At 45.1% G+C, this 19,127-nt stretch overlaps 1 protein-coding gene across 2 annotated transcripts in view; it reads right to left on the bottom strand.

Annotated features, from left to right (window-relative positions):
• Window positions 1-14,463: 14,463 nt before the first annotated feature.
• Window positions 14,464-19,127, bottom strand: part of LOC139475577 (neuroendocrine convertase 1-like) — a 56,195-nt gene continuing 51,531 nt past the window's right edge. Inside the window, exons 15-16 of one of the 2 annotated variants that reach the window (XM_071258771.1) lie at window positions 18,752-18,772; window positions 14,464-14,665 (exon numbers count right to left, since the gene is read on the bottom strand). In XM_071258771.1, the coding sequence (XP_071114872.1) occupies window positions 14,576-14,665; window positions 18,752-18,772 (111 nt within the window). In that variant the 3' untranslated portion in view covers window positions 14,464-14,575. The remainder of the gene's footprint in view (window positions 14,666-18,751; window positions 18,773-19,127) is intronic. The other variant, XM_071258779.1, reaches the window with a different exon arrangement.

Raw genomic sequence — 19,127 nt, forward strand, 5'->3', positions numbered from 1 at the left:
GTCACATAACAATATGGATAACGCTATTTCATTCTACATACTTTGAATCTCACTCTACATCTAGATGGTACTTATTACTATGCTTCACCATAATCATAAAGAGACTTAAATTCCTAAATTACCTTAATTAATATCATGAACTATCTAAAAGAACATGAATGCTTCATTTGCATCTGTACTTCATCAATAGAACAGCAATACTTCATCATTACGTCCCACTCAATAAAACCATGAGTATGTTTCATTCTTGCATTCTATCCGTGAAGATCCGGGGTAGAAAAGGTCTTTGGAAACCCATGCGTGCCGTAAAAGGTGACTATGCTTGTCGTAACGGCAGACTAGCGGGATCGGGTTGTTAGCCTCGCTGACTTGTTTGATGCATGCCATCGTATCCCAATTGTATAGATCGATGCTCTTGATGTTAATCACTGGATTGTCTGGTCCAGACTCGATTATTTACAGACCGGGCTCATATAGCTGGAATATTGCTGAGTGCGGCGTTAAACAACAAACACACGAAACAAACATTCTTGCATTATGTCAGCAAAACACTGGGGAGGTATTGCATTGGAATAACACAGTCAGTGTCCAGGCCTTGCACTTTCAGATCCTATAAACCTCGCCTTCATGAAACCAGCCGAGCAAAGTACAACCATATTCCCAGCCTCCAGGGCTGTTGATGGATCGGAGCGGAATGGTAAAGACAAAGGAAGCCTTTGTGCCTACACTGAGAAGAAGCAGACAAGTTGGTGGCAGGTTGACTTGCAGTCAGAATACCTCATAACAAGTCTCAAAATATTTCGTCGAGCAATAGGTGCGTATACTGGACTTCGCATGCACTGTGCAATTACATAATACATGCCACATACATGTGCATATTTCACATGCAATGTACACACACATCATATGCCACACACGTGTATATTTCACGTGCACTGTATATACACATATCACATGCCACACACACGTGTATATTTCACATGCAATGTACACACACACATCACATGCCACATACATGTGTATATTACACATGTACTGTATACACACACATCACATGCCACACACATGTGTATATTTCACATGCACTGTACACACACACATCACATGCCACACACATGTGTATATTTCACATGCAATGTACACACACACATCACATGCCACACACATGTGTATATTTCACATGCAATGTACACACACACACATCACATGCCACACACATGTGTATATTTCACATGCACTGTACACACACATCACATACCACACACATGTGTATATTTCACATGCAATGTACACACACAGCACATGCTACACACATGCGTATATTTCACATGCACTGAAAACACGCATCAACACATGTGTATATTTCACATGCACTGTACACACGCATCACATGCAACACACATGTGTATATTTCACATGCACTGTACACACACATCACATGTCACACACATCACATGTCACACACACACACACACACACACACACACACACACACACACACACACACACACACACACACACACACACACACACACACACACACACACACACACATACACAGGGCATATCATGTGACTTCATGCAGTTATCACCCTTCTTTGGATACGGACATCCTTAAAAACTTTATACCAGACCAGAACCTTCCTTTCTCATCGAGATCAACCCCATGGTCTAGTGATAGAGCGTCCGTCCTGACACCGCCTCCGTTTTCTAGTGGTAGAGTTCCGTCCAGACACCACCTCCGTGTGTTCTAGTGGTAGAGCGTCCGTCCTGACACCGCCTCAATGGTCTAGTGGTAGAGCGTCCGTCCTGACATCGCCTCCGTTTTCTAGTGGTAGAGCGTCCGTCATGACACCACCTCCATAGTCTAGTGGTAGAGTGTCTGCCCGGACACCACCTCCATAGACTAGTGGTAGAGTGTCTGTCCGGACACCACCTCCATGGTCTTGTGGTAGAGTGTCTGTCCGGACACCACCTCCGTGTGGTCTTGGGGTAGAGTGTCCGCACGGACACCACCTCCATAGTCTAGTGGTAGAGTGTCAGCCCGGACACCACCTCCATAGTCTAGTGGTAGAGTGTCCGCCCGGACACCACCTCCGTGGTCTTGTGGTAGAGTGTCTGCCTTCATCCCTCCTCCGTGGTCTAGTGGTAGAGTGTCTGTCCGGACACCACCTCCGTGTGGTCTGGGGGTAGAGCGTCCGCACGGACACCACCTCCATAGTCTAGTGGTAGAGTGTCAGCCCGGACACCACCTCCATAGTCTAGTGGTAGAGTGTCCGCCCGGACACCACCTCCGTGGTGTAGTGGTAGAGTGTCTGTCCGGACACCACCTCCAGAGTCTAGTGGTAGAGCGTCTGCCTGGACACCACCTCCATAGTCTAGTGGTAGACCGTCCGCCCGGACACCACCTCTGTGGTCTAGTGGTAGAGTGTCTGCCCGGACACCACCTCCATGGTCTGGTGGTAGAGTGTCCGACCAGACACCACCTCCGTGGTCTAGTGGTAGAGAATCTGCCCGGACACCACCTCCGTGGTCTTGTCTTAGAGAGTCTGTCCGGACACCACCTCCGTGGTGTAATGGTAGAGCGTCCGTCCTGACACCACCTCCGTGGTGTAGTGGTAGAGTGTCCGCCCGGACACCACCTCCGTGGTCTTGTGGTACAGTGTCTGTCCGGACACCACCTCCGTGGTGTAATGGTAGAGTGTCCGTCCTGACACCACCTCCGTGGTGCAGTGGTAGAGTGTCCTCCCGGACACCACCTCCATGGTCTTGTGGTAGAGTGTCTGTCCGGACACCACCTCCGTGGTCTAGTGGTAGAGTGTCTGTCCGGACACCACCTTCATGGTCTAGTGGTAGAGTGTCCGACCAGACACCACCTCCGTGGTCTAGTGGTAGAGAATCTGCCCGGACACCACCTCCATGGTGTAGTATTAGAGTGTCTGTCCAGACACCACCTCCATGGTCTTGTGGTAGAGAGTCTGCCTTCATCCCGCCTACGTGGTCTAGTGGTAGAGTGTCTGTCTGGACACCACCGCCGTGGTGTAGTGGTAGAGCGTCTGTCCAGACACCACCTCCATGGTCTAGTGGTAAAGCGTCTGCCTTCATCCCGCCTCCGTGGTCTAGTGGTAGAGGTCTGTCCAGGCACCACCTCCGTGGTCTTGTGGTAGAGTGTCTGCACGGACACCACCTCCATGGCCTAGTGGTAGAGTGTCCGACCAGACACCACCTCCATGGTCTAGTGGTAGAGAATCTGCCCGGACACCACCTCCGTGGTCTAGTGGTAGAGAATCTGCCCGGACACCACCTCCGTGGTGTAGTGATAGAGTGTCGTCCTGACACCACCTCCGTGGTGTAGTGGTAGAGTGTCCGCCCGGACACCATCTCCATGGTCTTGTGGTACAGTGTCTGTCCGGACACCACCTCCGTGGTGTAGTGGTAGAGCGTCCGCCAGGACACCATCTCCGTGGTCTTGTGGTATAGTGTCCGTCCTGACACCACCTCTGTGGTCTTGTGGTAGAGCGTCCGCCCGGACACCACCTCCATGGTCTAGTGGTAGAGCATCCGCCTGGACACCACCTCCATGGTCTAGTGGTAGAGCGTCCGCCAGGACACCACCTCCTAGGTCTAGTGCTAGAGAATCTGCCCGGATCCCGCCTCCGTGGTGTAGTGGTAGAGAGTCTGTCCGGACACCACCTCCGTGGTCTAGTGGTAGAGTGTCCGCCCGGACACCACCTCCATGGTCTAGTGGTAGAGCATCCGCCTGGACACCACCTCCGTGGTCTAGTGGTAGAGTGTCTGCACGGATCCCGCCTCCGTGGTCTAGTGGTAGAGTGTCTGTCCGGACACCACCTCCATGGTCTTGTGGTAGAGCGTCTGACCGGACACCACCTCCGTGGCCTAGTGGTAGAGAGTCTGTCCGAATCCTGCCTCCTTGGTCTAGTCGTAGAGCGTCTGTCTGGACACCACCTCCGTGGTCTAGTGGTAGAGAGTAATTAAAAACATGAAAGAATTTGCAAAATATCTGTCTTCTTGCAGTCAACCGAAATCCGTACGTTGAAATCCTTGTTGTTTACGAACCAGATGTCTAGTTCGTGAGGCGAATTTGATTGGACTATGCTTAGACTCGTCAGTCCTCCGTGGTCTTGCGGTACAGGGTCTGTCCGGACACCACCTACGTGGTGTAGTGGTAGAGTGTCTGTCCATGGTCTAGTGGAAGAGCATCCGCCTGGACACCACCTCCATAGTCTAGTGGTAGAGTGTGTGCCCGGACACCACCTTCATGGTCTAGTGCTAGAGAATCTGCCCGGACACCACCTCTGTGGTCTAGTGGTAGAGCGTCCGCCAGGACACCACCTCCTAGGTCTAGTGGAAGAGAATCTGCCCGGATCCCGCCTCCGTGGTGTAGTGGTAGAGAGTCTGTCCGGACACCACCTCCGTGGTCTAGTGGTAGAGCGTCTGCCCGGATCCCGCCTCCGTGGTCTAGTGGTAGAGTGTCTGCCCGGATCCCTCCTCCGTGGTCTAGTGGTAGAGTGTCTGTCCGGACACCACCTCCGTGGTCTAGTGGTAGAGTGTCCGTCCGGACACCACCTCCATGGTCTTGTGGTAGAGTGTCTGCCCGGACACCACCTCCGTGGTTTAGTGGTAGAGCGTCTGTCCGAATCCCGCCTCCGTGGTCTAGTCGTAGAGCGTCTGTCCGGACACCACCTCCGTGGTCTAGTCGTAGAGAGTAATTAAAAACATGAAAGAATTTGCAAAATATCTGTCTTCTTGCAGTCGACCGAAATCCGTACGTTGAAATCCTTGTTGTTTACGAACCAGATGTCTAGTTCGTGAGGCGAATTTGATTGGACTATGCTTAGACTCGTCAGTCCAGCCAAAATGTAACTCCATAATTGCAGCCTGGTTCGGCAAGCGTGGAAACTTCCTTTGCCTTGAGAAGATCACATTAATGGGCAAGATATGGAAGGATCCTACAGTCCATGAACAGAGCACTGAATAAAAGCGTTAGCCGTTGCCCATCTATCAAACCTTTTACACAAACCTGGACCAGATCAGTTCCGACCCCTGCTTGTGGTCAGAATATTAATTTTCGAAAACCGCGTTTCCTTGAGGTATGCATACACGGGACACACGTGAGAAATAAGAAGTTTCAGGTTGCTCGTCACGATGTTGTTTTTTATGCTTTGCTAATATATTGGGCTTTTTTCCATTAGGAATATCTGTGAGAGTTTACACAGTACAGGAGCCCTTGGACGTAAAGAGTAGCAAACACTTCCTTGATGGTAGTCAAAGATCACGTATCGGGTACTTTCTTTTTAAGGCCATGAAAATACCGATAATCCGGATAATGTCAAAATCTTTCTGTTTAGAAAGAGATATAGATAAGTTTATTGCTCGCCAAAAAGCAATGGTACAAATATACTTTGGAGTGGTTCCAATTAACAATTCATATCAAAAAAGCATAAAAAATGAACATTGACAGTTTTTAAAGAGTACAATTATCATTTGCTGACAATCGATATAAATTTGTGTTGAGTTTTTGAGTTTTGTTCTTCCTAGATAGTCGTATTTTGGACAAAGTAACAGAACTAATAGCAATTGATTTCACAACTCTCTAGGTATGTTTCTATCTTTGTCTACTACAATCATACGTCTTTGGGAGCTGCATCTAAATTGTGCTACGGTTATTCGTAATATTTTAAACTTCATATTAAACAAGTAGTAATCCTCTTGTGAAGCAAATCAAACCTCATGATGAAAACAAGGCATTCCACAATTTTCTTAATCGAGCCAAGGATGTGGGACATAATCTCAATTTCAATGTTGATTTTGTTGATGGTTCTGTCCTTCTGGACCGTCAATGTGTGATTTTGTGTCAAAATGTAAATATGAAATGTAGATTATGGAATGAATTTAATTAGACTCTCCAACATATTGGCAGTGGACAGCTTTGGCACAAACACAGTATCTTAAGGATATGATGAAGTGACTCGATTATTTTAGTACCGTTTTCGCCATGCTTGTGATTTTGACACAGAGGTCCATCTATGGGTACGACATCAGATTATGTAGAGGGCGTCATGGAAAATGATGAATACAAAGGTCTTTGGAATAGGCCCGTATATAACCTCAGACCTATCTAGGTTACAAAAATGATCTTTAGTGAATCTTTAATTCAGTGAAATCATTTATCTTATTGAATGTTCTGTCCCTATTGACGTTAATGTGATTGACAAGATTCAGGAAAAAACATAGCAAATATGAGGACCTCGCTTTCTAAATGTCACGCTTACGTCTCAAGTACCAAGTTGTCCGACTACCCATTGTTCTCGGTGCCTTAGGTTTGGTACCTCCCATTCTGTTGACTGACATTAGGAGAGTACCCGGGTTTGCTACCAGGAACACAACCCTTCTGACTGGGTAATGCAGAAGGCTGCAGTGTTGGGGAGTATTCACATTCTCCGAAAAGTTTTACGTGGCTTCGAGTAGGCAGCGCTTCCTGGGAGAAGTCCCATTCGCTGTAGAGGGGGAAAGAGCCCTGAGCTGACAATGAGCCTAACCAGCCTGACTGTGCCAGGATCAACCCCAAACCCTCCTTGCTGCATGTTTTATTTTAATCTGACAAATTCGTGTTTTTCTCTAAATAAAATCCAGGCCCCTCAAGGATATCATATTATCGGTCTCTTTACGTGAAATTCTGCCAGGTCATTTTATTATCTCCCATGTAACAAGTTAGATGATTATAGTTTAAATCATGATTTGGATATATTGAAGATAACATAAGCGCATTGTACAATGTCGTCGTTGATCTCTGAAAGTTGTTATTCTGTAAATAACATAGTCACTCACCACTTCCCCTGCTACGAAATTTTGCATTGGCATTGAGAAGATAAAGTAATGTGTTTTCAATTTAGGTTGAGCAGGAATTTTATAGACATCAAATCCATGTTCGAAACTCTCAATTGGAACACGGGTTTATATCGAAAATGTTTTAAATAATAATTGTTCTTAAGGTTTTACAATGATAAAGCAGCGGTACTTGTCGACCAGTTATCACAACTATTGTCGAAATTTACAGTTGAACGCTGGTATTATCTGGTGAAATGTATATTTTTAGACCGCAACTTCAAGAACATAACCATCGAGGTTCAGAAAGAAACCGACGCCCCGAGGGTATTCTGCTACCATCTGAAGTCACCGATTTCAGCCGACAACTTCCGAGTGAAGTGTGACGAGCCCGTCACAGGAAGATATGTCCGGATTACCAAAACAAATCGCAAAGCGACCAATCCTCTGATCCTGTGTGAAGTGCAGGTGTTCTCCGACCCCGTCCTCCGGGGCTTCCAGGGTCAGTACATCCACTATTCACTTGAACCAGTTTTCTATCCTTTAATTATGATCATTTTCGTAATTTAAAGTTTTGTTTATTTGTCACACTGCTTAAGGTTATTTTTCTTACCATAAAGAGGGAGATTGGGTGGCCCAGTCGTATTAGGCTGGAATTCGCTGTACAAAGGTTCCGCTGTGTTTCAAAGTTATTCTTGTCGTGGGGTCAGCCTACGATTTTTCCCTTTTTAAGATCTTTAGACTGTCAGCACCATTTTCCTGATCGATAGTTCTAGCAAAGCTATTCAAAGCACTCATTCCTACTCTTGTATTTTGATAGGTAGACTGGTTCAGTCAAACTCCACGTGTGACAAATTTACACAGCTTTGAACGATATTTCAGTTATATATGACGGCGTGTCAGCGTGATGTGGAGGAAAGCATGATGTGATGTAGATCTCAGACTCTCGCCACTTTGGTGAAACCCACGAGCAGGGGTATGGTGCTGACAAACCTGGAATCATTATAAGGGCGAACCGGGATTCGAATTCCACAATCATAAGTTGCTGACACGCCTAAGGCACGCAACTCTGCTGAGTGAATTATGGCGCCTCAGACGAATGAGCTGGTGTCAGTATTAAAGTTCACATGTATAATAGAATTAAAGTAAACGTAAACAAATAGGTCTTTGGAATACAGTAAATACAATCAATGTTAAATTGATACACCCAAGAGACACCAGCACCCCAACACACACGCACCACACGATTGTTATTTACTAATTTGCAGCAAGACGCCGGAATACAATCGTTTTCCAGTTACCACTTTGAGTTTGTTTGTCAACTCACCAACTGTTTCCTTGATAAACATTTCACTCTTGATTCTAGCAGGTACATGCATTACCAAGTAGTATAATATTGTTTATACTTTTACATCCTAGAGTCAACATTCAAGACGGTCGCATCTCGCCTGCTGACGTCCCCTAGCAACGTGACGTCTTCATGGACAAGACTGCATTGTGCAGTTGAATGTCTTCAATTGGAGGGGTGTCGGAACTTTCACTTTATCCGTACAAAGAACAAGAAACCCGTGTGTGAACTTGCTGGCACGTTGGAAACACTCCCAGGGGCTTCTGTCACCGGGGATGACGTGTTCACAGTGCCCTAATGACACGACTTACGTATAATAGTGGCCACTGACTCTTAGGACACGCCGCCTTACAGGTGATAGTTGCCACTGACTCTTAGGACACGCCGCCTTACAGGTGATAGTGGCCACTGACTCTTAGGACACGCCGCCTTACAGGTGATAGTGGCCACTGACTCTTAGGACACGCCGCCTTACAGATGATAGTTGCCACTGACTCTTAGGACACGCCGCCTTACAGGTGATAGTGGCCACTGACCCATAGGACACGCCACCTTACAGATGATAGTGGCCACTGACTCTTAGGACACGCCGCCTTACAGGTGATAGTTGCCACTGACTCATAGGACACGTCTTACAGGTGATAGTGGCCACTGACTCATAGGACACGTCTTACAGGTGATAGTGGCCACTGACTCATAGGACACGCCGCCTTACAGGTTATAGTGGCCACTGACCCATAGAACACACCTTACAGGTTATAGTGGCCACTGACTCCTAGGACACGCCGCCTTACAGATGATAGTTGCCACTGACTCATAGGACACGTCTTAGACATGATAGTTGCCACTGACTCATAGGACACGCCGCCTTACAGGTTATAGTGGCCACTGACTCTTAGGACACGCCTTACAGGTGATAGTGGCCACTGACTCTTAGGACACGCCGCCTTACAGATGATAGTTGCCACTGACTCTTAGGACACGCCGCCTTACAGGTGATAGTGGCCACTGACCCATAGGACACGCCGCCTTACAGGTAATAGTTGCCACTGACTCTTAGGACACGCCGCCTTACAGGTGATAGTTGCCACTGACTCTTAGGACACGCCGCCTTACAGGTTATAGTGGCCACTGACTCTTAGGACACGCCGCCTTACAGATGATAGTTGCCACTGACTCATAGGACACGTCTTAGAGATGATAGTTGCCACTGACTCATAGGACACGCCGCCTTACAGGTTATAGTGGCCACTGACTCTTAGGACACGCCTTACAGGTGATAGTGGCCACTGACTCTTAGGACACGCCGCCTTACAGATGATAGTTGCCACTGACTCTTAGGACACGCCGCCTTACAGGTGATAGTGGCCACTGACCCATAGGACACGCCGCCTTACAGGTAATAGTTGCCACTGACTCTTAGGACACGCCGCCTTACAGGTGATAGTTGCCACTGACTCTTAGGACACGCCGCCTTACAGGTGATAGTTGCCACTGACTCATAGGACACGTCTTACAGGTGATAGTGGCCACTGACTCATTGGACACGTCTTACAGGTGATAGTGGCCACTGACTCATAGGACACGCCGCCTTACAGGTTATAGTGGCCACTGACCCATAGAACACACCTTACAGGTTATAGTGACCACTGACTCTTAGGACACGCCGCCTTACAGATGATACTTGCCAGTGACTCATAGGACACACCTTACAGGTGATAGTGGCCACTGACCCATGGAACACGCCTTACAGGTGATAGTGGCCACTGACCCATAGAACACGCCTTACAGGTGATAGTGGCCACTGACCCATAGAACACGCCTTACAGGTAATAGTTGCCACTGACTCATAGGACACGCCTTACAGGTGATAGTGGCCACTGACCCATAGAACACGCCTTACAGGTAATAGTTGCCACTGACTCATAAGACACGTCTTACAGGTGATAGTGGCCACTGACCCATAGAACACGCCTTACAGGTAATAGTTGCCACTGACTCATAGGGCACGTCTTACAGATGATAGTGGCCACTGACCCATAGGACACGTCTTACAGGTAATAGTGGCCACTGACTCATAGGACACACCTTACAGGTGATAGTGGCCACTGACTCATAGGACACGTCTTACAGGTGATAGTGGCCAATGACCCATAGGACACGCCTTACAGGTAATAGTGGCCACTGACTCATAGGACACGCCTTACAGGTGATAGTGGCCACTGATTATAGGACATGCTTTACAGGTGATAGTGGCCACTGACCCTTAGAACACACCTTAAATTAATATTAGCCACTGACCCATAGAAAACGTCTTACAGGTGATAGTGGCCACTGACCCATAGAAAACGTCTTAAGGGTGATAGTGGCCACTGACTCATAGAACACGTCTTACAGGTAAAAGTTGCCACTGACTCTTAGGACACGCCTTACAGGTGATAGTGGCCACTGACCCATAGAAAACGTCTTAAGGGTGATAGTGGCCACTGACTCATAGAACACGTCTTACAGGTAAAAGTTGCCACTGACTCTTAGGACACGCCTTACAGGTGATAGTGGCCACTGACCCATAGAACACGCCTTACAAGTAATAGTGGCCACTGACTCATAGGGCACGTCTTACAGGTGATAGTGGCCACTGACCCATAGGACACGTCTTACAGGTAATAGTGGCCACTGACTCATAGAACACGTCTTACAGGTGATAGTGGCCACTGACTCATAGGGCACGCCTTACAGGTGATAGTGGCCACTGACTCATAGGACACGCCTTACAAGTAATAGTAGCCACTGACTCTTAGGACACGCCTTACAGGTGATAGTGGCCACTGACCCATAGAACACGCCTTACAGGTAATAGTGGCCACTGACTCATAGGGCACGTCTTACAGGTGATAGTGGCCACTGACCCATAGGACACGTCTTACAGGTAATAGTGGCCACTGACCCATAGAACACGCCTTAAATTAATATTAGCCACTGACCCATAGAAAACGTCTTACAGGTGATAGTGGCCACTGACCCATAGAACACGCCTTACAGGTAATAGTAGCCACTGACTCATAGGACACTCCTTACAGGTAATAGTAGCCACTGACTCATAGAACACGTCTTACAGGTAATAGTGGCCACTGACCCATAGAACACGTCTTACAGGTAATAGTGGCCACTGACCCATAGAACACGCCTTACAGGTAATAGTGGCCACTGACTCATAGGGCACGTATTACAGGTGATAGTGGCCACTGACCCATAGAACACGCCTTACAGGTAATAGTAGCCACTGACTTATAGGACACTCCTTGCAGGTAATAGTAGCCACTGACCCATAGGACACGCCTTACAAGTAATAGTAGCCACTGACTCATAGGACACGTCTTACAGGTGATAGTTGCCACTGACCCATGGGGCACGCCTTACAGGTAATAGTAGCCACTGACTCATAGAACACGTCTTACAGGTAATAGTAGCCACTGACTCATAGGACACGTCTTACAGGTGATAGTTGCCACTGACCCATGGGACACGCCTTACAGGTAATAGTAGCCACTGACTCATAGGACACGTCTTACAGGTGATAGTGGCCACTGACCCATAGGACACGTCTTACAGGTAATAGTGGCCACTGACCCATAGAACACGCCTTAAATTAATATTAGCCACCGACCCATAGAAAACGTCTTACAGGTGATAGTGGCCACTGACCCATAGAACACGCCTTACAGGTAATAGTAGCCACTGACTCATAGGACACTCCTTACAGGTAATAGTAGCCACTGACTCATAGAACACGTCTTACAGGTAATAGTGGCCACTGACCCATAGAACACGCCTTACAGGTAATAGTGGCCACTGACTCATAGGGCACGTATTACAGGTGATAGTGGCCACTGACCCGTAGAACACGCCTTACAGGTAATAGTAGCCACTGACTCATAGGACACACCTTACAGGTAATAGTAGCCACTGACTCATAGAACACGTCTTACAGGTAATAGTAGCCACTGACTCATAGGACACTCCTTACAGGTAATATTAGCCACTGACCCATAGGACACGTCTTACAAGTAATAGTAGCCACTGACTCATAGGACACGTCTTACAAGTAATAGTAGCCACTGACTCATAGGACACGCCTTACAGGTGATAGTGGCCACTGACCCATAGAACACGCCTTACAAGTAATAGTAGCCACTGACCCATAGGACACGTCTTACAGGTGATAGTGGCCACTGACCCATAGGACACGCCTTACAGGTAATACACATTGTCAGATAAAGTTTTATTTAAAATAAATATAGCATCACAAATATGACTTGTAGACCTTTCAGTTGCTGCCAGGACACTTTACTCCGTCGACCCATGTTAAATGTTTTCTTCTGGTAACGTAGACCACGCCCTTGTTTTTCACAGAAAAAATATAATAGTAATCTTTTAGCTTATTATGCCTCATAGTGAGGTTGACCAATCAGAGAGCAGAACTACTGACCCCACTAAACCGTCAATAAAAATCCAAGATGATTGTTACTGAATTAATTAGAGACAGTGTACCGTCAGTGACAGCCATCTTGGATTTTCCAACACCCACTTCACATATTTCACATGAAATTTCTGCTACAGTTATTCGTTATTCGACACTGTTTTGTGTTTTTATAGCATTAATTCTGATGTGCAAAGACATTCACCTTTTTTTAGAGCACGTTCGTGACTTTATTGATGAAGATTATAGGAAACGTGAACTAGTCCTGTCAATAATATCGGTTGTCATGTTTGAAGAGTAGTCTCCCTTTGACCCCTAACGTCAACGGTTGTAAGTTTTCATTTTGACATGGCGTGCGATATGGATAACAGAAAGTCTGAACTTTTCGGCATAATAAATTCGTTATGGTGCCTTTAAATGCCGCATACGGTGTCATATTAGGTTTGCACTATTTTCTGCTAACCTGATATGACATCGTATATGGCAACTAAAGACGCCATAACTAATAATATCGTGACGATGTGAGTTAACGGTGTGTAGAGAGATGTGTGGATATGTAAGAGCTTAGGGGACGTATAAATCACCACCGTGATCAATTGCGTTTTGTGTGTACTGTAAATTACCAATTATACCTTCTTTATTTAACATGTATTCAGTCTGAAATTTTTCGAAAAGTGAACTAGAGAATTTGATAGACACTGAAGAGATGGATAAAACAGACACGAGCTGTGATGAGGTACCTATAGAAGGGGATATCACCAAATAAAATACATAGAGATATAAACAGTACGTTTGGGCATGATTGGAACGAGGCAATGATAGCACAGAAGATTACCTTTGGTCTGGTCGTCCAAATTAAAGATGGCGTGTCTGACATCTGTCCGCCGTTAAGTTATGGCTGACATTTTACAATTCAGCACATCGCGGCCATTATTGGGTTCTGTACAGTCCATCTTCACTGACACACTCCACATGATCAATTATCTGCATGATGGGTACCCAAAATGCTGATCCCGGGTCGGACCTGATCCGACTGCACATTTCCATTGACCTTCCGACCAGTTCACATTTGGATAGATGTCTGACGGTTTGTCATCCAGGAAGAGACCTGGGTCCAGTACTTCGTGAACAAACTGTGGACACATCTGGCCGCACCACAATCCAAGAAGTTCCAGTGGATGGCGTCAGTTGGCAAGTTATGGCTTCGATTTTCTGGGTCTGTAAGGGGGTAATCACGATTGCCTAGTCATCTGCAACGAGGCCAGACTATCAATGGCTACTACTATGACTTAGGACTACGTCAGATGAGAGAAGCTTCTCTGATGTCCTTCTGCTTTATGGTTGGTTGGTTGGTTGGTTGGTTGGTTGTTTAACGCCGCACTCAGCAATATTCCAGCTATATGACGGCAAAATGACATGGCGCATGGGTACACGTCAAGAGTGGCAGTGGCTGCACCTGTATATCGTGCCTTGAATTACTCCCCCTGCCCCGTACTCCCCTGACCTTGCATCTTCTCCCTAAACACAAATCGCAACTGAAGGGAAGAGATTGCACCAGTAACGGAAAGGTTATCGCCCCGTCTCGCCAGGGGGAACTTAGATGGAGAGAGGTTTTGCGCGGGGATAATAAAATTTCAACATCTCTGAACCAAGTGTTCAAGTATGTTGAATAATTTGTACTCTGTACGAGTTTCTATGTAGGTCACAAACTTTTCCATTTCTTGTCGCAAATATATGGACTCTAAAAGACGCAATACATAATCAATGAATGGACTCTTTTACAATAACATGTGTGGTAACAACTTTATTGAACAACGAAGTCCTGTGTTAACAACAAGAAACAAACGTTAGAAACGATGACGTAATGACGTTTATTCCGTGATGCTTCCACCGTCGCTGCCTCACAACATCTTCGACAGGAGTTTGAGCTTCAGCTGAAGTAGAGACTCTGCCAAGGTGCTGTCAGACTTCGAATCATGGGCTTGGTCATCCTGAAATGTTAATGAACAAAATATGAGATCATGTTGAAACAGTTGGTCCAATAAGAGCACATAAGTGTCACTTTGAAGGTTAAATGTAGCTACAGCGCCATGTCCATTACCTTCACGGATCTAACTGTGGATAGTTCCTATACATAGGACATAAGTGGAAAGTTGTATACAGGTCCTACACACGTCACATAAGTGGAAAACTAAAACACGTCTTAACACAATTGTACAACTGTCGCAGGCCTTGCACGTACAAGCAAGAGCTTCGATTTGAAAGACGAGTGCGGCACACATTAGTCAAATCTGTGAGGGGTGTGTCGCATCTCGAGAGACCAAACTGCACATGCACACTATAATGTACGTTAATCATAATTATAATAACATTGAAGTATACATATGGCAAGCCGTTTTCACCTTTATTACGTAATTATTGATAGCTTCAATTGTTTTAAAGATATCTTGGACTGAATTGAAGATATCGTGAGCTGAATTGAAGATATCTTAAATCCAGATAATTGTACTTACATGTTACCTACATTATATTACAGATATCAACAACTGATATAAAGATAACTTCAAAATTATTAATGAGATATTTCATTTGATTTTCGATATCAGTAACGGTCAGAATTAATGATATCTTGAAATTGATAAAGATATCTCAAACTGAATTAGATATATCTAAAATGAATTAATGATATATGTAATGCATTTGTGCATATGTATAAGTTATTTCAAGATATCTTAAATTGAAATTAAGATATTTTGAATTTACTTCTATTATGATTACGCACAATAGGATGGTAATTGCTTAATGATATCTTACATACATTTAGAGATATCACGAAATATTTGGTTGATATCACTGTAACATTTAAAGATATCAGCAATTGTATTTTGGAGATCAGAAATGATATCAAAATATCATCAATTATTTTTTGATATCTTAAAAACATTATTGATATATTTAAATAGAATACCAATATCTTTAAAACAATTGAAGGTATCAGTAATTCCGTAATAAATGTGAAAACGGTTTGCCATATATGCATATAAAATCTGCTTGGCGGTACATAAGTAATAAAAGTTATGCATAAAAGGTTTGCGTGTAAAGGTACGAGGAAGCAATCGACCCTGTATCTATGACGTGACCAAAGAGAAGAGTGCGATGTTGAGGTCAGGCATGCGAGAAAAACAACTAAATGGACATTACATGTCCTTAGAGTTGAGCCCTCGTCCTCCTCCTGGCCCCTGGAGTACAGGGATCATCTGTGAGCAACGTCTCAGACGTGTCAGTCAGCACAGTACCTCTGACAGCTTTCGGGCGAAGGAGGTGGTGATCGAGTACAATAAGCACTCTGTCGATGGTTCAATTAGGCTAAACATCCGGTTTCAAACATGCTTGTATTCGGTACTTAAGGCCGCACTCAGCAATATTTCAGCTATAATCGATTCTGAACCAGACAATCCAGTGATCGACATTGTAAGCAACAACCACGCCGTCGGGGTACGATGACACGCAATCACGTCAGCGAGTCGACCACCCGATCCACTTGTCACCTCTGACGACTAGCATAGGTTGCAGGGGATCTGTTCTCGCCCGCGTAGCCTCTGATAGTCCAAGCATGACATGCATACGACCGTTTTCGACATGTGATGATTATGTGTTACGAAAAGACACGAGGGAAAGATTCTTTTTATCACCCAATATAAATATTATAACAACTACATGCCTGACCACTCGTATAAGGTATAGCTTGAACAGCTCATTAAAGAACGAAACTTTACGTTTCTGAACGGTCGAGATTTTGTTATATCGTTTTAGATGTGATGTGAGCCCTGCACTGCCAGTCAGTGTCATGGAGAGTGTCAACAAACTCAGTCTGAATATGGTGGTTCAAGCTACATCTCCACGAGTGGTCACTCCTAGGCAACTATAGCTGAAACATCCACCCTACACTACGGAGAAAATGATAAGTAGGACATGCCAACTCTAAGCAAACACCGACCTAAGAAATTGACAAAAACATTATATGTAAACCCTGTCTTAAATCCATATTGTGTGGTCCTTTTTCGCCTTGACTTATTAATTTATTTAGCCCCTGAATATAATATGTTGGGAGCGTCGTCTAAATAGGGCCTTTTATGGAATAATGTTTTCAGATACTATCAGCTTTAGCGCAGACCATCCACTTGTACACACGGTCGATGCAGGAGATCACTCTGGACGACGGTGTTAGTTCAGAAACTGTGCTAATTTGTCCATGAATTTAGTGACACCCAACCCCCCACCCCAAATGCAGACATTATCATAAAACATAGTTGCGGATGAACAACCGTCTTAACGCGTCTTGAGTACATAGTCACTTCCACTGCAGCAGTCGCCAGGATTGTCGGGACTCTGGATTAAAGAGGTCCATAAATAAATCAATAACGATTGCCTACATGACAAGGTCGGTGTTGAGCTTTGTACTGGCGTGTCCTAATTTCTATGATATACTTATGTTTAAGACTGTACCTTGAAAGATTCGTGCTAGGAGATGTACATCCTAAACAAGAATCAGGGACGGACCATGTAATATTCGGACTGTTTGTTAGCGACAGGATATTTTTTTCGGCCACGACTTTCAAACAAATTTTGTTTTCGACGAAAGAAGGAGTCGAACACTTGAATTATATTTCACAACACATATTTGTCCACGATATCCGAGATGTCACACGAACAATAAACGCATTTTCCTTATTTTGCATTATATATTTTTATTCTTCAGTCTTATTTTTCCAGTTTCATGGGGGGATTTTTTTCAACAAAATGGCCAGTCCCTAATTTTCTGATGAGTGTGTTTCAGGCTACCTGCAACCATGTGCGTGTCTCACATGAGCATATATGCTGTGCATCAGGACGTGTACGTGCATAAAGAAAACATACTCAAGCAACTAAGCCGACATCTTTACTAATTGTGCCTTTTAAATACAGCCTAAAATCAGATCCCGCATAATGACAACCAACTGTCAATCTCCTCCGATAATGACAACCAACTGTCAATCATCTCCCATAATGACAACCAACTGTCAATCATCTCCCATAATGACAACCAATTGTCAATCATCTCCCATAATGACAACCAACTGTCAATCATCTCCCATAATGACAACCAACTGTCACTCTTCTCCCATAATGACAACCGACTGACAATCTCCTCCCACAATGGCAACCAACTGACAATCTCCTCCCACAAGGACAACCGTACAACAACCACAACCCATCAAGGGCGAAATACAAACATTCACCGATAAGTAATTAGTTGGTTCCATCTTCTTAATGACTCTGAAAAAAGCATAATTCCAATGACAATCCATCAGTGATCCCACACCCACAACATATGGGGTCGTGAAAGGAGGTTACAGCACCTAAAGTTCGCGAGGTCGGGAGACAGCGTCCCCAACTCTTATTCGTTTGTTTGTTGTTTAACGTCGGACTCAGCAATATTACAGCTATATGACGGCGGTCTGTAAATAATCGAGTCTGGACCAGACAATCAAATGATTGACATTATGAGCATCGATCTACGCAATTGGGATACGATGACATGCATTAACCAATTCAGCGAGTCTGATCAACCCGATCCTGTTAGTCGCCTCCAACGAGAAGCATGAGTTCCTGAATACCACATCTAATCCAGATCTTCACCGGGTCCGTCTCTCGACACATCACAAGATAATGGGGGCGGTCGGGTAGCCTAGTGGTTCCGGGTTCGATTCCCTACACGGGTACAATGTGTGAAGCCCATTTCTGGTGTCCGCCGCCGTGATATTGCTGGAATATTGCTAAAAGCGGCGTAAAACCATACTCACTCACAAGATAATGTCTCCTGTACAAGGTCATGAGAGAGGGTCTCCCTACCCCAAATCGTGCTGGCGTGATAAAGTGCCACCTACGCCCTTATGTAAACCTGGCCAAAAAATAAATATTTAATATGAAAAAAAACCAGGATGCACATTCCATAGGTTTTGCTACAGAGATTAGTGTTCTAGGTACAGAGTAGGAATGTTATCGACTCATGCTGTGTTGCTGTGCTGGACACTTACGCTCATCCTCTCGTCCATTCTCTGGTGACGTTAACATGACGTTAATACATGACGTTAATACACAACGTTAATACTATGTACAAAAATAAACCCAAATGAAAGAATAATGGCGTGATTTCTTATCTGTCGTCTTCTTTCCCGACAGAGACATGCAAACACTAAACAACATATATCCCTGTATTTGTAATAACGTTTCCTATGGCAGATAACGTCATGTTGCTAAAGTGTATCATTAAGTATTGCTGTAATGAAAGTCATGTTTTAGAATAATCAACAGTTATCCATTTTGAACCCAACATCACTTCTTAAATGATAGGGTCCCGGTGGTCCAGTCGTTTCAGGCGCATCTATTCCCTGTGCGGAGTTGCGTCCCTTG

Source organism: Haliotis cracherodii, unplaced genomic scaffold (genome assembly GCF_022045235.1).
Source record: "Haliotis cracherodii isolate W230 unplaced genomic scaffold, xgHalCrac1.p SCAF_1, whole genome shotgun sequence".
NCBI classification, from domain to species: Eukaryota; Metazoa; Mollusca; class Gastropoda; order Lepetellida; family Haliotidae; genus Haliotis; species Haliotis cracherodii.